Source organism: Stenella coeruleoalba (assembly GCF_951394435.1).
Source record: "Stenella coeruleoalba genome assembly, chromosome: X".
Taxonomy (NCBI): domain Eukaryota; kingdom Metazoa; phylum Chordata; class Mammalia; order Artiodactyla; family Delphinidae; genus Stenella; species Stenella coeruleoalba.
Window position 1 is genome coordinate 15,082,112 of NC_137152.1, and position 27,963 is coordinate 15,110,074.

The following is a 27,963-nucleotide window of genomic DNA, read 5'->3' on the forward strand; positions in this document are numbered from 1 at the left end:
TCGATTAGAGCCCAATTCTTTGCCCTTTTCCCTAGCATGAAGCCAGATTTTTTTTTCATTTCATACTATTTAAAAATTGATAAAATCATCTGTAAAAAAAAGGCTGTCTCTGAACACTTTGTGCCTCTAAATCTAGGGTGAATCACATTAAAGTCACTGGATGTGCTTTTCCCATTTAAACAATCTGTCCTGTAAAGTGTGTTCACATCGTGTTGGAGAGCAAGTAGAGCTCTCAAAATGTGATCGATATTTCTTTCCTTTCACAGCACAGTTAGAATGGTGTACGGCTGTCCTCCTTCCACAATAAGAATGTTATCATTTAACCAGAAAGTTTAGGTTGCTCTCCAGGGTCGATGGTCTGGGGGATTTTCTGTGTTTGTCTGTGTTTGTTATTTGAATAAGGAAACCTTCAACACCATTCATTATACTTATATTCATATTAAGGGTTATCAATTTTCACTTGCTACAGAAAAATTCTTACCATTTAAGCTTGTAGTTTCAACCTCTTTTGACCCAAGGAAAAATGACAAGACAAAGGTATGATTAAATCAAAAACTTAACAAATTGGGGTAAATATAGGTTTAAATTTTTTCAAAATCTTGCCTGGAGTACCATTGGTGTAGGGGACAAAACCAACAAGAGATGATTCAGCTGCAGGAGAAAAAAAAATTCCAATTAATACTTTGAAACAATTATTTATTGAGTTTTAAGGAGTTAAACTTTTGAGATATAATTATGAAAAGTAGAAAACAGGCTATCAGACCAACATGTAGTTAAATCTGCAAGTCCCATAATCACTCAGTGAGTATACATTTAATCAGAAAATCATAAAGAAAGAACCCAAGAGATGAAATGAGTACAACTGTTTCATTTTACAGGTAAAGAATATGAGATTCATGACCACGAAGCTTGCTCTGACCTATGGAATATTATGGAAATAACTTTAGGAACCACAACAAAATAGAGACATACTACTTTCAAAATTTTTCAGCCACAGAGTCCTAGAAAACATTTTATAGTTTAATAATTTGTCACACTACAATTATGAAACATATTGGCACATAGGTTCTACTCTGTTTATAATGACACCTGGTAACTTTTCTCATAATGAATTTAAGATTTAAAAAAATGACACTGCTATCACTCAATACTGTACTACCTAACACAACTTCCTGGTAAGTTATTTTAAAATATGGCTGCTGGGACTTCCCTGGTGGTGCAGTGGTTAAGAATTCGCCTGCCAATGCAGGGGACACGGGTTCGAGCCCTGGTCCAGGAAGATCCCACATGCTACGGAGCAACTAAGCCCGTGCGCCACAACTACTGAGCCCGCATGCCACAACTACTAAAGCCCGCATGCGTAGAGCCCGCGCTCCGCAACAAGAGAAGCCACTGCAACGAGAAGCCCGTGCGTCTCAATGAAGAGTAGCCCCCGCTCGCCGCAACTAGAGAAAGCCCATGCACAGCAACGAAGACCCAACATAGCTAAAATATTTTTTAATTCAAAAAAATAATAAAATAAAATATGGCTGCTATTAAGACAATCAGGTTGTAAATTTCCTGTGGAATAACTCTATTTATGCTAAGAGGTCAGTCTACTGCACACACTTTGCATGTTTAAATATTAAAAAGATCCAATGGCTTGACCTCTCCGTATACACAGGACAAGTAAACATTTTACAACTAAACTGAGCTTTGCAATAGGGAGCCTGATATTCAGCTGGTAAGGACAACATTTGGGTGTGTCGAGGCGCTTGGCTGGCCTGTCTGTTTTAGACCAATCATGCGTTGGCTGAAACACACACACCCTGTCTGTCCTACATTATTCCTTCCAAATTTTGTCATTTTTTTAAATTACCAAGTATATTTCTTGAGAAGTAAGACAGTTCCTGAGCAATAAGATTCAAAGCCTGGGTATGGAATCCTTTGCTCTTGGGGCAGAACAATACAATTGCCCAAAGGTGGTTTTTAATCAATGGCTATTCATTTTTCTGATTGGAGAGGAATGGGTGACACCATCCAAAGAGGCCTGCAGGCACAGCCGCCTGTCCATCCCTGGATGTGTGCTGGCTTTCCCCTGGGGCCCTGGGGCTGTGCCTGGCATCATTGTGTGCCTCCAAACCCTCGACCTCATTCCATGCAAACAGAGTTTTGCAAAGATATCACCATGATTAAGTCTGAGAAGGCTACTGCAGCAGAAGAAAAATACAGTGGTTCATTTTATCCTAGAAGTTTAATAACAAGGGGGCAAACTGGCTTAGTTAAAAGAGCTTGGGCTTTGGAGATTTGCAGTCCTGGGTTTGAATCTCTGTCCTGTTACTTAATAACTTAATAATAATGATCAGAGACTTCCCTGGTGGCACAGTGGTTAAGAATCTGTCTGCCAATGCAGGGGACACGGGTTTGAGCCCTGGTCTGGGAAGATCCCACATGCCATGCAGCAACCAAGCCCGTGCGCCACAACTACTGAGCCTGCGCTCTAGAGCCCGCAAGCCACAACTACTGAGCCTGCACGCCACAACTACTGAAGCCCACACACCTAGAGCCCGTGCTCCACAACGAGAGAAGCCACCGCAATGAGAAGCCAGTGCATTGCAATGAAGAGTAGCCCCTGCTCACCGCAACTAGAGAAAGTCCACGCACGCAGCAACGAAGACCCAACGCAGCCGAAAATAAATAAATAAATAAAATTTTAAATAAGTAAATTTGTAAAACATAATAATAATGATCGTTATTACTTACTGAGGGTTTACTCTGTGCTAGGCACATGTGTTATCTCATTTCATCTTCACAACTTCCCTATGAAGCGAGTACCGTTATTCTCTTCAATTTACAGATGAAAAAACTGAGGCACAGAAAGGTGAAGGAACTTGTCCAAAGCCACACAGATAGCAATGGAGGTGGGGGGGCGGGGGGGTGGCCAAATTCAAACCCAAGTAGTGCGGCTCCAGAGAATGTGTGAACATGAGCAAGTTTCATCCTCTCTGACCCTCGGTTTCCTCATCTATAACATGAATATAACGATCCCTATACTGCAAGACTGGAAGCAAAAAGAGATGTCGGAAGACTCCCAGACATTTAGTATGTGCATGAGCAGTAATAGCGATCATTACTAATTTCAGTTAAATGAATTAATAACAGTAGAAGCTCATTTTCACACAACTAAGGACAATGTGAGTTGACTCACTCCTTACCGTAAAAGATTGTTCTGTACTATATGGTATATATATTACAGAATGAAACACAGAAGTAGGAGTTAGAGAAGCTATGTGCTGCCTCTGTGATGTAGGGCAAGAAGCCGTGTGAACTTAGATAAGTTACTCAGCCTCTCCAGGCTGCACCGTGTTATTAACTAAGGGATGGGGTGGGACCACTTTATCCCTGAGGTCCCATTGTAGCCAGCAGTCTGGAATGCAGGTTCAGCTCCTGGTTCCTGCCAAGACGGGTCCTAGTTATAAATTTCTCTTTATTGATTTGCCTTCCCATTCTCATGAGTGCTAAGCCTTTAGAAGCCTTTTGAAAAATATTAATTCAGTGGGGTGCTGAGGAAGTATATTTAAGAGAACATCTCAACCCTCAAATATAGAAACATTTAGCATGTTTATGTCCTTGATACTCTTCAGGAGACATGAACTAGAATACTAAAAATAACACTGAAGAACTGAAGCAGTTACCATGATGAAAACCCACAACTTAGTCCCTAGCTTTCTTTAGCAATTGGGGGGGATTGATAGACTATCCTGTTGTCTGTGTCTGCTTTGATTTTTCGGGAGTAGGTTTAATGACAGAATTTAATTAAGCTTTATAGAAGAAAACAATTTTTCTGTATCTGACATTGCATGGAGAACTTTTAGAATATTTTGCTGAAATGCCCCCAAAGTCATGAAATAACAATCTTACCAGAAGGTGATAACAAACTGGAATTATCAGCATGCTCTGTTGACGAAAAAGGTGATTTAAAGTTAGTTTAGTTTGTAGATTAAACAACAGGGAACTACTGTATAATACAGGGAATTATTACAGTATCTTGTAATAACCTATAATGGAAAAGAATCTGAAACAGAATATATATATATATATATATATATATATATCTGAATCACTGTGCTGTACACCTGAAACTAACACAACATTATTGTAAATCAACTATACTTCAATTAAAAAATGTAAAAGTAAATAAAATTAGTTTGTACATGAATTTGTAGGAGATTAACATCTTTAACGGCAGCGAATGTAAAATGAGTTGCAAATAGCTACCAAAAGAGGGCAGTATGTTAATTTACTATTATTTTCAACAGCCTAATCAGTTCTTTCAATTCTCCACAAAGACATATCTCTGGTGAAGCAATTCTTCCAATTTAACTGTTGATGGTACTCTATATATCTTGTTATATAATGGTTTAGTACATTTTAAAATAAAAATGATGACTAAGAACTTCGGTTGTTGGCAAATGTTCATTAGAATGTGTAAATGTATACATCTGCATAAATTAAACTTCCCGTAACTGTACTTCTTTTTATACCTATTAGCGCAGACTTTATACCTTTAATTAAGCCAATCAGACACCTCTGGGTATATAAACTACAAGAACTGTTGTGTTATTTATTTTGGGAGGATGCTAGATTCCTTGAAAGAAAAGTAATTCTATTTTTTTCTCTATGAAAAATAATACACTTATTGGAGAAACTTCAGAAATTACAGATAAACAAAAAGAAGAAAATTAAAACCACCTATAATTTCACCACCCAGACATAAATGACATTAACATCGTGACATATACTTTTCTCTTTCTATGTGTTAATGTATATCTACATATGAATATAAATATATGAATGTATGTGTATACATATGTACTTACACGTACGATAAGAAAGATCATGTCACTTAAAACTACTTGTAACCTGGCTTTTCTCATGACACTATATCCTGAACATTGTTCTGTATCATTAAATAATTTTCCCCAATACCATTTTGTAATGACTGCATAGCATTTCATTGATTGGATGTACCATTAATTTATATAACAAATTTCCTTTTGATGGACATTTTACTGTGCACAGTTTATCATGATTACAAACAACGCTGCAAGAAATCCTCTTGGTAAATTTTTGCATACATACTTGCTATTTCTTTCAGAAATTCCATGAATTTTGATTGCCAAGATGCCTTACAGAAAACAAACCAATTTATACCACTCTTTGCAGTACATCAGAGTGTTACTTTCACAAACTCTCACCCAATGGGATATTACCTTATAAATTCTTAAACTGTTTTTAATTACAAAGGAATGGTTATTTCCATAGTGGTATCTTGAGATACAATTAAAAAGAAAGAATAAGTATACTTAGAAACTAAAATTGCACAGTGAAACATACCTGGTAGCTTCCAGGAGCCTATTTTCCTTAAATGGTGGTAGGGTACTGATTATTTTCTGGTATAATTAAAACACAGTTCTTCTTGAAAGCAGGACTGAATGAGTGCTCCAGTGGTTGGCGCAGAGTAGTTAGTGTCTTGATGCCCTAATTTAATTGGCATTGCCTCTTCTTAGTCTCTGTCCTTCAATATATCCCTCATGCTACCTTAAATATCCCACCAATCAAAGAGTCTGTTGAATTAACAGGAGTTTAATTTTGAGAATGCTCCTGGGAGCATTAAGGGGAAATCAGTCATTCACAGCTTAGTATGAATTAATTCCAACTGGCTGAAGTCTTTTGATTATGTAGCAAAGACCTACCATACTGGGCCATGTTGAAAATTTCCGGGAAGAATCAACATTCAATATGGGCTACTTGAAAATGACACATCAGTTTAGGCAGGTGAGGTAGAGTGGTGTGGGAGCGTGGCACAGGCAGGGAACAGCATGAAGGCACTGAGGAAGAGTTGAGTACCAGGGAAGAGGGATGGAGAGTGATGTTGAAGGGCAACAGGGGCTAATACTGCTTCCTTTTCAATTTTGCCCAGTGGCTGACCAGAATCACCAATTGTTCAACCTTCTCCATTGCTAAATCCTTTGACAAGAGCTGTATACCCACAGGGAAAGGGGCTCATCTGAGTTTCACCTCTTTCTTAGATGCTAGAGGAAATGGACAACTCAAGGGTAATAGGAGAGCCAGAGCAGAGAAGGAACTTTCCTGGTTGGCCATCTCTGGGTAGACAGGTTTGATAGGCATGGATTCACAATCAAGAGGTAAAACCTGATCAAAATATAGATCAGGGCTCCCCTGGTGGCGCAGTGGTTGAGAGTCCGCCTGCAGATGCAGGGGGCGTGGGTTCGTGCCCCGGTCCGGGAGGATCCCACGTGCCGCGGAGCGGCTGGGCCCGTGAGCCATGGCCCGCGGAGCCTGCGCGTCCGGAGCCTGTGCTCCGCAACGGGAGAGGCCCCAACGGTGAGAGTCCCGCGTACAGCAAAAAAAAAAAAAAAAAAAAAACATAGATCAAGGGCCAGCCCAGCCCAGCCTACAGGGCTCCCAGCAGAGACCTACACTGATGAAGGGAGGGAACCCAGCAAATAAAAGTTAAAGGTTTTTAAACTGTTATTGTCCGCTTTTTGTCTTTTGGCATTTTTTTTCTTCTAGGGGCCCGATTACTCAGTGACTAACATTTTATTCACTTTTTCTGTCTCTCATTATAACGCTCCACATCACTCCTCTTGGTGCCACATAGAGACGTCCCATAGGCCTTACATTTTCCTGAGTATCAGCCTCTGTTTTTCTTAGGCTCTCTCCTAACTCACTTCTCATTTGTTAAAACCAAGGAGGTGGTCGGCATTTCCAGTGAGTCATATATTTGAGTTCCATGTCACTCTTAGGAGACAAAACATTTCCATTGTTAAAAAGATTCGCAAAAAAAAAAAAAAAAAAAAAGATTCGCAAGCAAAGAAAGGAAAAACATTTAAATTTTTCAGATTTTCCTTTGGAAACTTACAAAGAGCAAAATTTAAAGCATTATTCATTTATTGAAGTCTCGATATAAATCCATAAATAAAATTGTGAGCTGTCTATAAAATTTACTCAATATGACCCCCTAGTGATTTTTTAAAACAAAGTCCGTATATTGCAATTATGATGACCAGGAGTTTGGCATGCCTAAGCTTCGAATGGACGCCAAACAGAGGAACTGGCAACTCAAGAAAGCGGCCCCCCTCGACGGGGTCTCTTTCCCTACATCGCCTCCCTGGCACATTCTTTCAAATTTACTGCTACCACCTCCCCAAATCCAATCCCACATGATCAAGTGTGGTCTGAGCACTGCCATGTGAATGCCTTACTGTCATTGCCTCTCCAACTCCATATATCCAAGACCTTGTCCCCCATCGCCCCACAGCATTTCCATATCATTCTTGAATTTGATGGACCTCTGGTAACACCAGCCAAACAACTGAAACTGGAAAATTCAGTATATTAGTTTCCTGTTGCTGCTGTAACAAATTACCATGAACTTAGTGGTTTAAGACAATGCAAACTTGTTACGTTAGAGTTCTGTAGGTCATCAGTCCAACATGGGTCTCACCAGACTAAAATCAGGGTGTCAACAGGCTGCACACCTTTCTGGAGGCTCTGGGGGAGAACCTGTGTCCTCCTTATTTGGATAACTGGCAGAATTCAGTTCCTTGCAGTTGGAGGACCTAGGTCCTCATTTTCTTGCTGGCTATAAATTGAGGGCCATTCCTCGATTCTAGAAGCCACCCACATTTCTTGGCCCCATTCCTCCATCTTCAAAGCTAGCAACAGTGGGATGGGGTAGGGGGAGTCCTTCTCATGCAGCATCCGTCTGACTCACTCTTCTGCCTTCCTCTTCCACTTTTAAGAACTCGAGTGATTAGACCGGGAGCACCCAGGCAATCCACGATCACCTCCCCATCTCCCAGTCCTGAGCTTTAATCACATTTGCAAAATCCCTTTTGTCATGTAAGGCAACATAGTTACAGGTTTGAGGCATTAGAAGGGGACATCTTTGGGGAGCCATTATTCTTCCTACATACTCAAAAATCCAGGTTTTTTTAAATTATGGAGAATATGACTTGCAAGGAACCACACTTTAGGAAGAAAAATCCCACAGGGGTTAAGTGAAGGGCCCAGAAAACTAGAGTCAGTTTCAGCAATACAGCTGAGTCTACAAACCGAAGGCCAACGCTCTGGCCATCGCTCCTGACTCCTCCTGTTCCCCACCTCCCATCCCACCCCCAGATTCCGTCATCCATCCTGTGCATTCTTCTCACCCTAACAGGGAGCTGTTGCAAGGATTAAAGAGAAATGATGTGTGTGATGACAGTAAGAGTGAACACTGATTGATGCTTCCTGTGAGCCAGGCTTAACGCACGAAGAGCTTCCTGCACATTTTATTATTTAAAATCAGCCAACGACTCTGTGAAATATGTGGATTCCTTAGCATCAGTCCTTTTTAGCGCTTGAGAAACTGAGGCTGCGCGAGGTTCCGTGAATTGTTCCAGGCCTCCGTGGGAATTCACTGTAGAGCTGGGATATGAACCCAGGCAGTCTGACTTCAAAGCTTACCCTCTGGGCCTCTATTCTATCCTACCTCCAATGACAAACTGTGTAGACCATAAACTAGTACATAAATGGAGGGTATTAATATTCCCTAATCTCTCTCTTACCTCTCCTTTCTTCCCATGCCCACTGCCCCCTTCTAAGCCCAGATCTTGATCGCCTCACATATAAGTGAAATATTAGAACCCAGAACCTTCTCATTGGCAAGGATCTTAACGTTCTTTGCGTCTGACTTCTCACCCAACTCAGTAAACCATCCCCCGCACGCACACCATTGGCTCCCAATCCCAGCTCAGCTCCCCGACGAGTTCTATCTTGCCCACACGATGGAACTCACACTGAAGTTTTTGAAAGTTTGAATTTCTTACCAACATTTAAGAATTAGGAGATTTCAAATAAAATTCCAAATTCTTACCCTTCCAAAATTGGAAGTTTTAGATGACCCCTTTCTGTCAGCTCTCCAGCCCCCTAAAGCATGCCCTGGCATGAAACTGATGGAGACGGCTCTTTCCTCTTAGTATCTTAAAGTTTATTCATTGGCTACACCATTCACTTGGCATTTGGACATATACTGTTAGGCACTGTTATTTAACTTTTTCCACTGTATGTCTTGTTTTCCCAACTAAATGCTAAGCTGCCTGATTCTTTACTATCCTCCAGGAATCCAGTGCAGGGCTTTGCATTTTTGCATTGACTGATGACATCATTAAGGAGTCTCCAGCAGTCATGAATATATGACAGGTAGTTCAAGAGCATCAATTTAATGCAAATATTGCAAGGGGTCAGGTCCCTGTGATACAAAGCACAGCAGGGGAAAGATGGGCAAAAGATCTGAGAGCAATGAGGCAGAGTCCATGAAGGAAAGACTTGAGAATACTTCTTAGATGGCTATGGTTCAGAATCTGTACCTTGGAATCATAGCTATAGCTGCCAATCACAGCAGGTAGCTTGCTTAACAGATCTTCTAAACGTATACTAAAATGGCCATTCAACTGCCGTATCACAAACGTTGCCTACAGCAATGATCTCAATACCGTACCCTTTATCAACCTTTCCTCTTCCTAATGCCCTCTCCCTGCTCGCTCACTCCTGATTCCTGGGATCACCTCCCAAATAACCTGCACCCAAGACATACAAGGTCATGTCTGAGGGTTCTGAGGTTTTCAATTTTCTTCTGCTATTTGATATGTGGGAGATGTAAGACTTAAAACGTCAGACAGTTGTTTCTCTTTACACCCAGCACATTCTCCCCGAAGTTGGATGGGAAAGATAAAGGCTTAATCTTCTAGGAGTGGATCTAAAGAGAATACAACTAGCCCCCCTTGCATGAATGTTTTAGAACCAACTAAAATTTGTAATCCGGTGACAGTCCTTCTCTGGATTGAATTACTGTTCCATAGAGAGATGATTCAAAACAAGGTGCCACGCCTAGGCACTCTTATACAGGAACCCCAAACAAAACAAAATTATTATGACAGTGGCTCTCCAGGGCTTGGGACAACAGACACTCTTACAAGAACTGTATTTTTCAGATTTTACTACAGAACCAACAAAATGACTGAAAACATTTCTACTTCGGCACAGCCAAAATGTGTTTACTTGAGCTGTGACCATCTCACGTCACAGTGCTCAATAAATACTCTGACACAACGTTTTTATTAAACAATTGATAATGACATCCCTAAAGAAAACGTCACCTCCTAGCTGGTGGAATTTCCCAAAGTGCAAACGATTGGCAATTCTAGGTGGGCCGTGGCCAAAACGGGAAGTGGGTGAAACGTGGCCTTGATTCCCCAGCCCCTGGGTCTTGCTCCTCTCCCGTCCTCACACGGTACCACTCACCCGCCCTCTCGCCCCTTAACCCCTCCAGAACTGATCTGGCCTCTCTCAGAGGTTAACAGACAGTCCCTCCCTTGAGGATCTAGGAGATGCATTTTGGAGTGTCCATAAATGCCCTAAAATAGAATGCAAATTTGTGTGTATTCATATGTATTTTTTTCTGGGAACAGTAGAGTCCCAAAAGGGACTCTATTTTAAATTAACAAGCATGTATATAGCATTACTGTGACCAGGCACTTCATAAATATTAACTCATTTAGTCCTCATAACAACAATACGAGGCAAGTTACCCCATTTTACAGATGGGGAAACCGAGGCCCAGGAAGGTCAAATAACGTGTGTAGTAAAGGGACAGAGCTAGGATCTGAGCCTAGGCTTTCCAGCCCCACTATACTGGGCTGCTTCTCATCTTGGGCTGTGGTCTAAAACAGTGAAGAGTCACTGACCTGCTGGCCACCCACCCCATTCCACTGGGAGGGATGTATACTTTAGGAAGGAGGAGAGCCTTGAAATAAACTGTTTCTGACAGGTGGGGGTTTTAGGGCATCATCCCCCCTTCCCAGCCCCCCTGAAGTTAGACACATAGACAGTAATCTAGGCTGCCCGTCAAGGCCGGTGCAGATAATGGAGTATTTGGGTTGTGCTTTCCATTATAAAATGCTAGCCACAACTTGGGTTCACTCTACTTCTGAAGGCTGGTAGCTTCTGGAGCTTTTTCAGTCTGAAAGGTAAATACTGCTTAGTGTTTCAGGGGGCAGGGAAGGAGAGAGGCAAACTGGCCTCTATTGAACACTTATTACAGTGGCATTATACCCATGCTTCTTCATGGAATCTCCCCACATGCCCGTGAAACATGGCCCTCTATCCAGACCTCATCTCCCCCTCCTCTCCCCTCACCCAACCACTCTGGTGTCCCTGCTGTTCCTCCAACACACTGGGCATAGTCCCACCTCAGGGCCTTTGCACTTGCTGCTCCCTCTGCCTGAAATACTTTTCCCACAGAGAACCCCTTGGTTTGCCCTGCTGCCTCTTTCAAATGTTGCTCAAATATCACCTTCTCTGAGAGACTGATCCAGACCACTCTATTTAAAATCACAACACTTTCCCCCTTTGCCCGACCCTTTCCATCCCCTTACCCATAACACTCCTTGCCATCCAAACAGTATGTATATATTTATGTATGTGTGTATTTATGTATGTGTGTACACACACACACACACACACACAGCCCTAAGAGGGGGTGTCTCCTAACATTCTGTGCCCTAGACCCCTCACTTGCCTCATCCAAGTCCCAGCCCTGTGTAATATGTAAGATTTTGGGACTTCCCTGGTGATGCAGTGGTTAAGAATCCACCTGCCAATGCAGGGGACACGGGTTTGAGCCCTGGTCCGGGAAGATCCCACATGCCGCGGAGCAACTAAGCCCATGCACCACAACTACTGAGCCTGCGCTCTAGAGCCCGTAAGCCACAACTACTGAGCCCGTGCGCCACAACTACTGAAGCCCACGCGCCTAGAGTCCGTGCTACGCAACAAGAGAAGCCACCGCAATGAGAATCTCGTGCACCACAACGAAGAGTAGCCCCGGTTCGCCGCAACTAGAGAAAGCCTGCACGCAGCAATGAAGACCCAACGCAGCCAAAAAAACAAATAAATTTTTTTGGCCCCCAAGAACCAATTTTCATTCCCATGGGGGCGAAGTGGCCCCCATAGAGAATGCACACTCCAGGGCTATCTCCGTTTCCTCCCAAAGAGATCCAGCTTAAGGAAAGCAACATTTGCCTGGGTGCCCCTCTCCTCCCGGATGCCCACTAGTGTCTCGGGTGATTCTGCTGTTAGTCAGCTGACATGTTCTTTCACTCCAAAGCACCTGTCATTTATGGGTAGTGAGAGTTCCCTGTGGTAGATGTTTAAGTGCAGAAGCACCTGGAAGTGGGGGGGGTGGGGCACCAGTGGGTAGGGTACAGAAACTCTTCCAGTCTCCCTCAGATCACGCCACTCTTTGCCGGCTCACAGGTGAGCAGTGACCCCCTTGGCATCTTAGCTTAGGTCCTCCGGGGGTGCAGAGCCTAAGGTAAGGACTTGGCTGCACAACGGACTCCCCATCCTCCCCAGCCCCTGGCACAGAACAATATTTTTTTTACATAGCTATGAAATAAACGAGGAGGGTGATCTATAGTGGGACGGCCAGACAGCAGGCTACTGCAGTAGATTAGCCAAGACATGATGACGACTTGAACCGGTGCTTGGGAAGCTGGCATGAAAAGAGAGGTTCAACAGACACTTCTAAGGTAAGATGAGAGGATGTAGGGGATGTTGCGGTGAGGGAGAAGCAGAATAGTTAACCTATCAAACCCCAACAGTGCAGATGACATTGCTCTGAATCCCTCAAGTGCGGCAGGTAGGTTAACAAATAACAAATGTTGGCGAGGATGTAGAGAAAAAGGAACCCTCGTACGGTTGGTGGGAATGTATATTGGTGCAGCCACTGTGGAAAACAGCAGGGAGGTTTCTCAAAAAGCTAAAAATAGAACTACCATATGACCCAGCAATTCCACTCCTGGGTATATATCCAAAAAAACCCCAAAACCACTAATTCAAAAAATTCTGAAGCAATTAGAACAAATGGCCTATAGCTGTACTGTTCAATATGGTAGCCACTACCCACGTGTGGCTATTTAAATTTAAAGTTAAATAAAATTTAAAATTCAGTCTCTCAGTCACATTTCAAGTGGTCAGTGGCCACATGTGGTTGGTGGCTACCGTACTGGACACATATAGAACACTTCCATTATCACAAAAATTTCTATTAGATCATGCTGGTCTCTAGCGATGACGGCTATAGTTTTTACGGAGTTCTTACAACGTGTCAAATGCATTTCAGCCATCTGTTTTACATGCATTAACTCATTTAATCTGCATATAACTCTATGAGAGAGATACTGCTACTTTACAGATAAGGAAACTGAAGCACAATGATTAAATACCTTGGTACAGTCAGAGTTAATAAATGGCAGAGGTAAGACTTGACCCCAGGAAGTCCAGAGCCTGTAGTCTTAACCTTATACCACATTGTGGAGGTCCCAGTGGCCTGGGTTGGCACAAAGGGAGTGGGCAGCTCTGGTGGAGTCCCCTGACTACAAATGACTCTCTCCTGATTGGACAGTGATAATCTGGTAGTGCCCAGAACAGCCTCCTCCAGCTTTCTTAGATTGTATGAACCTGGGTTCATACATGATCTCAAGAAAGAAGGGATGCCTAGCCCATCCCACCCCACCTTCCAATGGCAGAATGAATGAGATGTAACAACTACCCTGCCTCATTAGTTAAGGTAAGGCAAGTTGCTACAATAAATAAACGCTGAAATCTCAGACACTTAAAAAAAAAAGTTAATTTTCCAGGTGTGAAGTCCAACCAGCAGCCTAGAGTGGAGGGTAGGGTGGGACAGAGAGAGCAGCATCTGCTCCATGCAATCATTCAGGAACCCAGGCTGACAGAGGCACTGCCATTTTCAACATGAAGATTCCAAGTTTGCTCTGGAGAGCAACATCCAGCCAGGCAAACAGGTGGGAGATTTTTTTTTTTTTTTTTTTTTTTGCGGTACGCGGGCCTCTCACTGTTGTGGCCTCTCCCGTTGCGGAGCACAAGATCCGGACGCGCAGGCTCAGCGGCCATGGCTCACGGGCCCAGCCGCTCCGCGGCATGTGGGATCTTCCCGGACCGGGGCACGAACCTGTGTCCCCTGCATTGGCAGGCGGACTCTCAACCACTGCGCCACCAGGGAAGCCCCAGGTGAGAGATTTTTAATGGCTAAGCCCGGAAGTGGCAAACATCATTTCTCCCGACACCCACTGGCCAGAACTCAGCCACACGGCCACTTCTAACTGCAAGGGAGGCTGGGAAATGTAGTCTAGCTGTGTGCTAAGGAAGAAAGCTTTGGTGAGCTGCCAGCCAGTCTCTGCCACATCAGACTTAATTTGAGTGTTGTAGAGTAATGATACCCATTAAACTAATGATAGGTCAAAATTAATGCTAAAATCACTCTCCCCAGTCATTTTTTCTCCAGTTCTTTGCCCTCATATTGACTAGGTCAAAAGTCAGGGAATCAATATGAATCAGAGGAGGGGGAGTCCTTGCCACTCTGAGGCTGAATATGAATCCCCCCTTCTTTGTGACTCACTTCCCCAGCTTTGCTCCTAGCTAACATCCATATCATGTTTTTTCATGACCCCCAACTGTAGAACTCCTGTGTGACAAACCAGTTCCGTAAACAGTGACATACTAGTAAAAGCCACAGAGAACGGCTGAATTATGGATATTCTTGCTGCATCCTTAGGTGAAAAAGTTGTATTTTTGAGTTCCCTCTGTTTTGAAGCCGTGTAAACCTTAACCTCTGCTGTAGCACTTCTGGGTAGAAGATGCTTAGGAGGCCCTTAGGCCTCTGTATGTTGGCGGCTCCTGTTCTACTGTTTTCCCCTTCTATTGTCTTTGGCTTGTCATGAGCTTTGAAGTCTGATCTGGAACTCCTCACTTTTAATAATGTGTAACTCTTGAGTTAGTAATCTCCATGTGGATAAAAGGCCCATGTCCATATATTTCCAATGGATGAATGAGCATGCCTCCTTAACCAACTTTAAATGTGATTAAGAGACTAGGCTCTTGAGAGAGAGGTCCAAATCCTTGCTCTGCCTTGAGTAAGTTTCTGACATTTCTCTGCTTATATTTCTTCAACTGTAAAAATGGGGGTGCTTGCTTTGAAGGAAATTATATTACATTTACAAAGTATTTTTATCACAGTTCCAACAGTAAGTTGTAATTATTATTTTTTTTAATTTTTTAAATTCATTTATTTATTTTTTTTTTGGCTGCACTGGGTCTTTGTTGCTGCACATGGGCTTTCTCTAGTTGCATCGAGCGGGGACTACTCTTTATTGCGATGCGCAGGCTTCTCATCACGGTGGCTTCTCTTGTTGCAGAGCATGGGCTCTAGGTGCGTGGGCTTCAGTAGTTGTGGCATGCAGGCTCAGTACTTGTGGCTCGTGGACCCTAGAGCTCAGGCTCAGTAGTTGTGGCGCACGGGCTTAGTTGCTCCACGGCATGTGGGGTCTTCCCAGACCAGGGTTCGAACCTGTGTCCCCTGCATTGGCAGGCGGATTCTTAATGACTGCGCCACCAGGGAAGTCCCTGTAATTATTATTAATTCACTCTGCATGATTCTGTGTCTTTGGATAAAGTTTACCTTTATGTAATAAACTGGTTTTTTTCCCTTAAAACAAACAACGTGATATCAGTAATTTGCAGAGGGGCGTTTTTAAAAAATCATAAAGATAGTTTCTTTCCAAGATTTGCATGTATGTGATTTCCATTCTAACTTTAAAACATTCCTATCTATTCACTAATGCTTGATTAGTGAGAATATCTATTACAAAACTGTGTTCGTCTAATTCAAGTTTCCATGGGTTAGCATCATAGGAAGACATCTCCTAGGAAGACCGTGGGGTTCCATCACTTTGTATCACACATCAGGAAATGGAAGTTCATAGAAATCCACTTCAGAGGCGAAGGAGACTTGAAGATGACCTAGTATAATATTGTAAATCCAGAAAAGTGGCAAAGGTAGTGACTTATACTATATTTCTTTACTTCAAAAATGGTTTATTTACCCACAATAGACTGCATGAGAAAACAGAGTGTGATGTTTGCTTTGTTTGAAATTACATCTCTCCTGGTTTTCTACTACTGATCACAAACACCGGATGCAGTTATCTTTGTTGTCTTTGCTCAGCACAAAAATGGGAGGAAAATTTTACTTAAATAAACCATTTGAAAGATAGTATCTTTTAGGACTTGGAGTTCACTGGAAGAAAAGAATTACAACATAAGCCATAGGTCTGGAAAAGACTAAATACCAAACTAGTCCAAGCCCCTCAGTCTACAAGGGAGGAAAGAAGCTCAGAACATGAAGGGATTTGCCCAAAGCTTATTCACTTATTCCAATTTTTGAAGGCCAATTGTATGCTAGGCACTGGGGTTATAGCAGGAATAAAACCAAACCCCTGGCCTCAAACAGAGTTTACATTTTAGTGATATTATGCAACTCACTTGAAAGTTTTAAAATTCTACTTTGAAAAAAAATCCTATGACTGAAAGTTCTTCACTAATTCAAACTCATCCCTCCTGCCTGTACACCAAAACCCAGAATTGGTTAGCCTTTACTGTGAATCCAAACCAGTAACCAGTGTAATGACAAGGCCTATTTTACATTAGGAGCAAGGCAAAAAAGGCTACAGAGTTGAGACACAAGACAGCTATGTGTTCAGTCCTTGTTTATTCAATTAATCAGATAATTATAAGCAATTCTCATTTATTCACCAAAGCAACACCACCACCCATTTGATAGTTTTCATTTCTCTCGTCCTTAAATTAACAAAATTCTATACTATACTAAATACTAGAGCAACAAGAGAGTAACTTTTACTTTATGCTGTGTGCATTCCTAAAGGGAAAGAAGAGGGAAGGGTATAGGTCAAATAGGACACCGATGTTAAAAACAAACACAATTGGGCTTCCCTGGTGGCGCAGTGGTTGGGAGTCCGCCTGCCGATGCAGGGCACACCGGTTTGTGCCCTGGTCCGGGAGGATCCCACATGCCGCGCAGCGGCTGGGCCCGTGAGCCGTGGCCGCTGAGCCTGCACGTCCGGAGCCTGTGCTCCGCAGCGGGAGAGGCCACAACAGTGAGAGGCCCGTGTACCGCAAAAAAAAAAAAAAAAAACACACAAAAAAACAAACACAATTGCCACAGACATTGTTGCAAAAGCACTCTCAATCTATCTTGATGCGTTTCTTTTACAGTGCTGTCATCTTGTGAACATGAGGCTTCTTGCCAAGATCAATCTGTTTCTTGTTATTTCCTTGAAGGAAAGCTGTACCCACATCAAGGTACATTTCAACAGCATGTTCTCTTGGAACAACTTACTTCTTAACAGATTAAATCAGCGGAACTATTGCTTTTGTTCCTCAGATCTCTCTTAATCTTTATCTAGTCCTTTGGAGGTACAAACCCATCCCAGGATAAATGAATATGGCAAAGTTTCAGTCAAAGTCGTGTAAAAAAACATTTTCAACTGCTTCAGGGACTAAACACTGAGGAAGTGGTTAAGGACACAAGTTCTAAAATGCCACCACTTCTACTTTCCAGCTGTGTGAACTTGGAAGTGACTCAAACCGTCCAAGCCTCAGTTCCCTCATCTAGAAAATGAAGGATTAACACCTGACCGTAACTATTATCAGGATTCACGGAGGTAACGCACGAAGCATTTAAAACGATGTGACACACAGTAAACCTTTGTAAAGTTAACTTAGATGTGTTAGAATGCTTTCAGAGGCAAGTCGCAGAACATTCAGTTAAAAGTATCACAAACATTAAGGACATTCAATTAAGCCACCTAACAAGAACTCCAAAAGCGGACAGTTCTAAGGCTGGTCCTACAGCTCAGTGATGGCAACAAAGAGCCAGGCCTTTTCCAGCCGTCGGTTCATTCAGCCTCAGGATACAGTTAGTTCAGGGACTCAACCTTTCAAAAACTCAGGTTATCTCCACTTTCTACTTGCACTCCCTAGCTCCTCTCAGTGTTTTTAAGATGGCTACCACTGTTTCAGGCATCAAATCCAAACATGAAAATGTCTAGGCACAGCACTAGCCAAGAGAACTTTCTACAACGATGGAAATATTCTATATCTGCACCGTCCAGTACGGCAACCACTAGCCCCACGTGAATACTGAACGCTTGAGATGTGACTTAGTGTGACTGAGGAACTGAATTTTTAATTTCACTTAATTTTAATTAATTTAAATTTAAATAGCCACATGTGCCTAGTGGCTATCATATTGGACAGTGCGTGCCCAGAGTAAGAAGAGAAACTCTTTTTCATTGAGTCTCAGGAGTGGGGATGTTTTCCTAGAAGTCCCCCAGCAGATTTTCCCAGGTGGCTTTTTGGTCAAAAGTCAGTCACAGGGCTTCCCTGGTGGCGCAGTGGTTGAGAATCCGCCTGCCGATGCAGGGGATACCAGTTCGTGCCCCGGTCCGGGAAGATCCCACACGCCGTGGAGCGGCTGGGCCCGTGAGCCATGGCCCCTGAGCCTGCGCGTCCGGAGCCTGTGCTCCGCAACAGGAGAGGCCACAACAGTGAGAGGCCCACATACCGCAAAAAAAAAAAAAAAAATTCAGTCACATACCCACTCCTAAATCAAATATTGGCAAGGAACAGCATTTCCACGGGTGGCTTAGAATAATCAGGATTTACTCCTGAGTGCTGAAAGAGGGGAGCACCCTACGAAGCCAGGCTCAGCCAGCAAGAAGAAAAGCAAGGAATGGGTGTAATATAAATGATCAGTAGTAAGTGCCGCACCACTTCTGCACTGTCTAGACCAGGAAGGAGTCTGTAAACTACAGTCCATGGGCCGAATCCAGCCCACCAACTGTATTTGCAAATAAAGTTCCACTGGCTCAAAGCCACATCTATTCATTTACATATTATCTAGGGCCACTTTTGAGCTGCATGGGCAGCGTTGAGTAGTTGTCACAGAGGCCATAAGGATCACAAAGCCAAAATATTTATTATCTGGTTCTTTAAAGAAAAGTTTGCCAACTCCTCATTTAGAGGGACATTCCTCATGGTTAAAGTCACCCTTATTAAAGATCTTGGATAAAACATACTCCTATAACCAAAAGCAAGCACTTCGTGCAGGCTGGTGTACAAGAAAGAGTTCTGGAGAGCTGCTTTCAGCACCTTGATACTGTCTCTTGCTGGGTAACCTAGAAAAGTATCCTTTGCTTTGCGCTTCAGTCCTCTCATCAGCAAAGTGGGGATAATACAAACTTCTCCACCCACCTCAGGGGGACATGAGGAGATGATGTATATGCCAAGGCGCTCTGTAGACCATGAAGACCTACAGAAATGTCCAGATGGGTTGCTACCGCTGTTCTTAATGTTCAGTGCTATGTGCTGTTGCCACTGGATCCTACAAAGAGACACTGGGACTTTTCCATGTACAACAAGGCAAGGATAGCACTGGCAACTGGGAGATTTACCAGTCAGCAAAAGCCATGTCTGGAGCTTTTATCAATATGGAAATCAAGAGATTCACTGGCTTCACAGTAACTTTAAGAGCTTTCGAAATCACGTCAAGTTAAAAAAAGTAGTCTGGAGAAAATAGGACTTTTAAATTGTTTCCAGTTTCATATTAGGAACTTTGAATAGGAGAGCAGCCTTAAAATGGGATTGCAGAGATGAGTGGTTCCTAGTTCGAGGCAGACCTCAAGGATCCCCGGTATCCCAGGACAACAAATCAGGAATCCAAAGACTGATCCTACTGGGTAATCGAACTCACAATGTCAAAGTGTGAAGGACTCTTAACAGGCAATCAGCCGAGCCCCTTCATCACATGGAGGAAAGGAAATACATTCCTTAAGGGTAATTGGAGCCAATGTACAGCCACCTCACTGAGGTCTACACAAAAGTTTAGTGGAATATATGTTGTATCAGAACTCATTGGGTTCAGATAAGGATAATGCTGGTGGTGTACGCTGAGGAGAGCAGTCCATGTTTTAGTGTATCTCTAGGCTTTAGACTAGAGCCGCAAATCAAAACCAACCAACCAGCCAGTTTATTGAGCACTTACTATGTGCTAACACTATGGAGGATATAGACAGGACCTGACCAGATATTCCTTCATACCTGCAAAGATAAAACCAGGAGGAGGAGCAGAATTCAGGATATCATGATGGCCTTCACCACTGCTAGCAGTGTCCTGACACATCCTAACTGTTCAGTATGGATGTTTTAGAGTTAGTATAAAATGTATAGACATACGGGGCTTCCCTGGTGGCGCAGTGGTTGAGAATCTGCCTGCCAATGCAGGGGACACGGGTTCGAGCCCTGGTCTGGGAAGATCCCACATGCCGCGGAGCGACTGGGCCCGTGAGCCACAACTACTGAGCCTGCGCGTCTGGAGCCTGTGCTCCGCAACAAGAGAGGCCGTGACAGTGAAAGCCCCGCGCACCGCGATGAAGAGTGGCCCCCGCTCGCTGCAACTAGAGAAAGCCCTCGCGCAGAAACGAAGACCCAACACAGCCAAAACTAAAAATAAATAAATAAAAAATTTTTTAAAAATCTTATAAAATGTATAGACATAATTTAGATGTACAAACAATAGTGACAATAAACAAATTAAAAAGAAATCCTTGAGCTTTCCTTTGATGTCTAGGATGACTCCATCTTGTTTTGGAGCCTCCATTCCAGAGGTACAGGAAAGGGATCCTTAAACCTGATGATTTAAGGTAGCTCTCTCTTCCGCTCTAAAATGGTCTCTAGGTAACTCAATGTCTTCCAGATAAGTGCGCAATCTTCGTTTTCCCTCCTCTTCCTTCTGGTAGTCAAGATGGCTTCCAGGTTAGGAATGGGGTGCCAGTGTTCTGCACAGCAGGGAGAAAGGACCTACATCACCTCGTGCTGAGCACTGGGTTCTCAAGGGTCTCTCCAGGGATCTCCCTCACCCTGCAGGGTTCCTGGGGGTCCAGCTGGCATCCACTGCTGAAGGCTGTGTCCAGTGCGCCCCATGTTCTAGTCTCTCAGAATCCCACCCTGGCCTGGGGGGTCCCTCTCTTGCTGACCTAGGTCCTCTCAGCTCTCACCACTGGGTGTCTGTCACATCCTCCATCTGGCCCCTGGTCTCAGCTGTCCACACCGTCATCTCTGCAGCCCTGTCCCTGCCCCTGGCTCTCAACAGAGCTACCCACTAGGAACACGAGGGCAATTTTGAATCCCTTCCCTGTCACACAAGAGATGAGAAAGACCTGGAGAGGACACCACCTCCAGCCTTCACTCTGCCTAAACACACTGTGCCACCATTTCTCATCTCTGCCACTGCCCCATGTTGATTTACAGTCCACTGTGAGGGGTTCTCATCCGGAGTTCTAAGTGGAAAGTGGGACACAATGTCCTCTGCTTTCAGTTTCCCCCTCAACCCATCTAGATTCTCTATCATTCCTTGTCACCACTTCTACCTGCCAGGGAAAGAGTCAGGGCCCAGCAGAAGTGACCTCATGCCTGTGTGGAATTTTGGGGGCTTGGGAAATTGGCTGAGTATCAGATCAGCACTATGGTATTTATAATCGCAATTTTACAGATAGAAAAGTGAGAGACAAGGAGACCAGCACTGGGTTTGGAAAGAAGAACAAAGACTTGGATGGACAAAGTATGAGACGGTAAGAGGAGACAAGCCAGTGAGGCCTTGGACAAGGGGAATTAGAGAGAAATCTATCACTAGAAATGCCTTCAGCACAGAAAGATCTAGATCCAGCCCAGAAAGACAGTAAGTTGGGATTATAGCTCATGAGGTCACCAAACTGGCTCAAATGTGTACTTGTTTCCAAATGGGGACGACAACTCTGCAAGAATGAAATTATAACCATCTTCCACTAATATGTCATCTCACGCTCTGGAAAACAGTTGTACCTAAAAGAAGACCTTCTTGGAAGACAAAAAAAAAGCAGTGGAAGAAAGGAAGGAAGGGAGGGAGGGAGGAAGAAAAGAAAAGAGGTATTGGCACAGCCCAAGAGAGCTAGAGGCTAGAGGTAAGTTACCCGCCAAAACTTATTTGGGCTTCTGGTAGACCACGAATGACTCCCTCGAACATCACCAAATTACACAACTGGAAGTGTCAAGGTCTAACAGTTTTCTCTATTGGTCAGTGGCCTAACAAGAGAGTGTCAGTCCGGGGAGAAGATATGGGGATATATGTATATGTATAGCTGATTCACTTTGTTATACAGCAGAAACTAACACAACATTGTAAAGCAATTATACTCCAATAAAGATGTTAAAAAAAAAAAAGGGAGTGCCAGTCCGATCCCTCCTCACTGTCAAGAGCCACTGAGTCATCTCTCAGGCTTCCAGGGCGAAGCTACTGTGTTTGCAGTCCAGATACCCCAGAGCCAGGGGCAACGGCTGCTCCCTGGCAGTCCTTCAGGCTCCCTCTCCCTCTTCTCTCCGTGCCTCAGTGCCACGTTCATTCAGTCTTCACTTACTGGGCAACCTGGTATAGTATGAACAGTACGGGCTACTGATTCCAATGGGGGATCCTCCAAGCTGTGTGACTCTGGGCAAACGACTTACTCTCTTTGACACTCAGTTTCTTCATCTGCAAACTGAGACTTAAAATATCTACCATAAAGAGTTTTTGTGAGGATTAAATGAGATGATCTACATCATGGCCTGCCCCAGAGCAGGCCCTCTGCCTGCTTTCACCCCGTTAGTTTCCCACCCACCTTGCCAAACCTTCATTCTCCCTTCTCACCTGGCACAGACCATGTGCTGAAACGACTCATGATGCAAAGGAAGTACATCATGACATGATACAAAGTGACAAGCATAAAAAGACATGGATAAACAGAAAAGGGAGCACTGGCAGAAGAGATTTAATTCTTATGAAGACGTGAGGGGAGGTTTCATAGAGGCAGTAATACTGGGCTAGACTTGGAAAATGAGTGTGTTTCCAAATGGGGATGATCCCAGGAAGCAGAGGGAGGGAGTAGGGGAGTGAGGTAGGGAAGAGAGTAAAGCCAATAATGGGTACATTAATTAGCACACTGCTACTATGGGCAACTGTGGCCCAATTCAACAATCTCCTAGGTGTATAGAACACACCTTAGCATTGTCCCACCAAGGGACAAGGAAGCTGGCATAGGTAAACACGAACTCCCATTCTTCACTGCTTTGGGGTATTAACTCCCCGGCACTACTAGCTTGTTCCATGTACAGGCCAAGCATGGGTGCATGGGTACAGATCATTCTCAGTCAGGGAGACATGGGAGCCACCAGCATGTGCAGGATCCGTCTCTAGGTGACCTCTGGGTGGGCCAAGGGAGATGGGCAGCGCACCAATAGCATCTGCTACAGGTGGCTTAACATTTAACTAGACTCACCCACGGATTTGGCCGAAGGCCATATGTTAAAGCCCTATAGCACTGACTCACGCTTCAGGATTTAGTTACAGTTTGTACTGTTCTCATGTGTCATAGTCATGTCCCTCCAACTGGAGTGTAAATTTCCTGGAGTCAGAGATGATGTCCTCTCAGCAGTAATGCTAGGCACACAGCAGGCACTCATTACCACGCAACTGATTATCCAATGTAGAAGTGGCAGGTCCCCTTGGCCTTCATCAAAGACCAGACCTAAGCCATCCTGAACCGAAAAGAACCTGCCTCAGTCCAAAGCTGTTCAGAGAGATGATGCCTATAAGCCGTCTGGATTATCCAGTCCAATATCCAGTCCAGAAGTGGATTCCACCTTGACGTTTAACCTACAGCTACACAACCACCAAGCACAGTACACAACCTAGTGTAGCAGAGAGGTTAAGAATGCTGAAGACAGGACAGCGTAGTGGCTAAACACACAAACTTTGGGTCAGATGGCCTGAGTTCGAATTGCAACTCTGCAACCAAAATGTTTAACCTAGGGCAAGTTGCTTACCTTCTTTGCGCCTCGGTTTCCTGTAAGTCTGTAAAACGGAGCCTAATGCTAGTGCCTACTTCAAAGAACAGCGGCTGGCACAGGTAAATATTATCAAAGTGATTATTAAATAACATGAATACTCTTAGTTGGAGTTCTGAAAGACAATAACGAACTCCTATTTAGCCCTTTCCAGATCCCAAAACACTTCATTCAGAAAAACCTTTGCATATCCAATGTTAAATGTTATATGTCAATAAAGCTGGAAAAAGAAACAGAGAAAAGAAAAAGAAAAACCTTTGCCATCATGGAGGTTCTTTTTTTAAAACATACATTGAGCCTTAACAAGAGCCCAGGGCTTCCCTGGTGGCGCGGTGGTTAAGAATCCACCTGCCAATGCAGGGGACACAGGTTCGAGCCCTGCTCTGGGAAGATCCCACATGCCGTGGAGCAACTAAGCCCATGCGCCACAACTACTGAGCCTGTGCTCTAGAGCCCGTGAGCCGCAACTACTGAGCCCACATGCCACAACTACTGAAGCCCACACACCTAGAGCCCGTGCTCCGCAACAAGAGAAGCCACCACAGTGAGAAGCCTGTGCACCACAAGGAAGAGGAGCCCCCGCTCGCCGCAACTAGAGGAAGCCCGTGCACAGCAAAGAAGACCCAACACAGCCAAATATAAATAAATAAAATATTTTAAAAAATAAAAGATAAATAATGTTTAAACAAAACAAAAAACAAGAGCCCACTGGGGGAGCTCAGGATTACACCCATTTTGAAGATGAGGAAATAGAGTCCCATGTCAGTCTACTGGCAAATAGAGATCATGCAAATAGCAGGTGGCAGGCACGGGGAGGGCTCTGACTCTAGATCTCACCACCTTTCTACTATATCATGGGGCACAGTAATGTTTCAGCCAATTCTTTAAGACTGTGGCTCTCTGAGAATGCATCAGCATCACCTGGAGGGATGGTTAAAGCACAGACTGCTGGACCCCACCCTCAGAGTTTCCAATTCAGCAGGTCTAGGCTGGGCCTGAGAATCTGCACTTCTAAAGAGCTCCCAGGTGATGCTGATGTTGCTTGTCTGGGGGCCACACTCTGAGAACCACTGCCTTAAGAAATCAATTCATCAGAGAGCCAGAGCAAGAAATACATTCAGCGACCTTAGCATCCACACAGGTTTTCCCTACTCAGGCGGGTTTCAGAGCCATGAAACTCTCATGTTTACCTGCCCCATTTTCATAATTTTTTTTTTTTTTTTGCGGTATGCTAGCCTCTCACTGTTGTGGCCTCTCCCGTTGCGGAGCGCAGGCTCAGCGGCCATGGCTCACAGGCCCAGCCGCTCCACGGCATGTGGGATCTTCCCAGACCGGGGCACGAACCCGTGTCCCCTGCATCGGCAGGCGGACTCTCAACCACTGCGCCACCAGGGAAGCCCCCACAGTGGTGTCTTAATGCCCCAAGGAGATGATGTGTCTGAGCACAGCTTACATGAACATCACATGGCCATAAAAGAATTTGTATCCCATGATATATATCTGGAGGAGTTTTCTCTCCCTACTTATGTCTTCTGCCAGTTGTGTGGGTAGTGATATCATCTCTGAACCAGTCACATCAACATCACCTGAGAACTTGTTAGAAATGTCAATTCTCAGGGCCCGCCCCAGAGCTACTAAATGAAAAACTCTCAGGGAAGGACCCAGGAATCTGGCTTAACAAGCCTTCCAGGTGATTCTGATGCATACTCAAGTTTGAGAACTCTGGTTTTGCGGTTAGGAGCACAAAATTCCAAGTTGGGTACAATTCCCAGCTCGGCCACTCCCTTGAGCAAGTTACTTATCTCTCTGAGCCTCAGTTTCTTTATCTGAGAAATGGTGCTAAGACTAGGATCTCCCCTTAATAGATCTGGTTGAGCAGCTTAAGAGAGTGGATGTATATAGAGCACATAGGAACCCAGCACATTGTAAGCAGTCAATACACATTTAGCTCTTATTTCTTTGTGTAAAGTATCATGGCTTCTTGACAATATGCCCCAGTGCCTACTTTTGAAGGACTGTCAACTGTGTTTTTTTGTTTGTTTGTTTGCTTTTTGCGGTACGCGGGCCTCTCACTGCCATGGCCTCTCCCGTTGCGGAGCACAGGCTCCAGACGCCCAGGCTCAGCGGCCATGGCTCACGGGCCCAGCTGCTCCGCGGCATGTGGGATCCTCCCGGACCCGGGCACGAACCCGTGTCCCCTGCATCGGCAGGCAGACTCCCAACCACTGCACCACCAGGGAAGCCCTCAACTGTGTTTTAATCTGTTGCAAGTTTTCCATTTAGTTTGTGTGTATCTGTGTGTCTGTTGTATTTATGCTGTTGTTTGCTGCTAGTAGATATTTGCTTTATCCAACAAAGATTCCTTGGTCTTGCAACTCTCTTCTAAATAAGTAAGGTATTTCTCTGTATGTCCTTAATAATGTCTTCTTAAATACTGATTTTTTATATTTGCATAGCACTGTATTCTTTTGGCAGTTGTACTCAAAGATATTGCAGCCCTGGGGTTTCTGGACTTTTTATCGCCTTCCTCAGGTACGTTTTCCCATTCCCACATAAGCTTCTAAGGATCCTCTTTTCTGAAATGGATGCTGCTTCATTAGGGTGATTCTCTATCTCCCTTAAATTTCCATGCAGAAGTGCCTTCGAGTAGGTACTTTTAAAAACAAATAGGGGCTTCCCTGGTGGTGCAGTGGTTGGGAGTCTGCCTGCCAATGCAGGGGACACGGGTTCGTGCCCCGGTCTAAAACTATAAAGCTCTTAGAAGAAAAATAGGGAAAAATCTTCATGACATTTCTTGGATATGACAGCAAAAACACAGGCAATAAAGTAAAAATAGACAAATTGGACTTCATCAAAATTAAAAACTTTTGTGCATCAAAGAACACTATTAAAAGAGTGAAAAGGGACTCCCTGGTGGCGCAGTGGTTAAGAATCTGCCTGCCAATGCAGGGCACACAGGTTTGATCCCTGGTCCAGGAAGATCCCACATCCTGTGGAGCAACTAAGCCTGTGTGCCACAACTACTGAGCCTATGTGCTGCAACTACTGAAGCCCACGTGCTCTAGGGCCCGTGCTCCACAACAAGAGGAGCCACCACAATGAGAAGCCCGCACACCGCAATGAAGAGTAGCCCCCGCTTGCCACAACTAAAGAAAGCCCATGCACAGCAACGAAGACCCAATGCAGCCAAAAAAAAAAAGAGTGAAAAGACAACTCACAGAAGGGGGAAAATATTTGCAAATCATATATATAATAAAGGATTAGTATCCTGAATATATAATGAACTCCTAAAACTCAATGAAAACAGAAAACCCCAAACAACCCAATTCAAAAATGGACCAAAGATTCGAATAGTCATTTCTCTAAAGAAGATACACAAATGACTAATAAGCACATGAAAACATGTTCAAAATCACTAATCATTAAGGAAATGCAAATAAAAACCACAATGATACCATTTCACATCCATTATCAAAACAACAGAAAATAACAAGTGTTGGTGAGGATATAGAAAAATTGGAATCCTGTGCCTTGCTGGTAAGAATGTTAAATGGTGCAGCCTCTGTGGGAAACAGTTTGGCAGATCCTCAAAAAGTTAAACACAGAATTACCATATGACCCAGCAATTCTACTCCTAGGTATATATACCCCAAAGAATTGAAAGAAGGGACTCAAACGGATACTTAAACACCAATGTTCACACTAGCATTATTTATAATAGCCAAAAGGTGGAAATAACCCAAATGTCCATCAACATTGAAGAGATAAACAAAATATGTACATACAATGGAGCATTATTCAGCCTTAAAAAGGAATGAAATTCTGGATCATGTTACAGCATGGATGAACCTTGGAAACATGCTAAGGGAAATGAGCCAGACACAAGAGGATGAATATTGTATGATTCCTTATACTTACATGAGGTACCTAGAATAGGCAAAATCATAGAGACAGAAATAACAGAGGTTACCAGGGCCTGGGGGGAGGGGGGAAGGGAGGTTATTGCTTAATGGGTGCAGAGTTCCTATTTGAGATGATGAAAGTGTTCTGGAACTGGATAGT

At 43.8% G+C, this 27,963-nt stretch overlaps 1 protein-coding gene across 4 annotated transcripts in view; it reads right to left on the reverse strand.

The window, feature by feature from the left end:
* ADGRG2 (adhesion G protein-coupled receptor G2) overlaps nt 1–27,963 on the reverse strand; it is a 131,664-nt gene that overhangs the window by 43,555 nt on the left and 60,146 nt on the right. For all 4 annotated transcript variants that reach the window (XM_079910577.1, XM_079910575.1, XM_079910574.1 and 1 more), the window contains exons 3-5: nt 3,901–3,936; nt 613–651; nt 482–505 (exon numbers count right to left, since the gene is read on the reverse strand). In XM_079910577.1, coding sequence (XP_079766703.1) covers nt 482–505; nt 613–651; nt 3,901–3,936 — 99 coding nt within the window. The remainder of the gene's footprint in view (nt 1–481; nt 506–612; nt 652–3,900; nt 3,937–27,963) is intronic.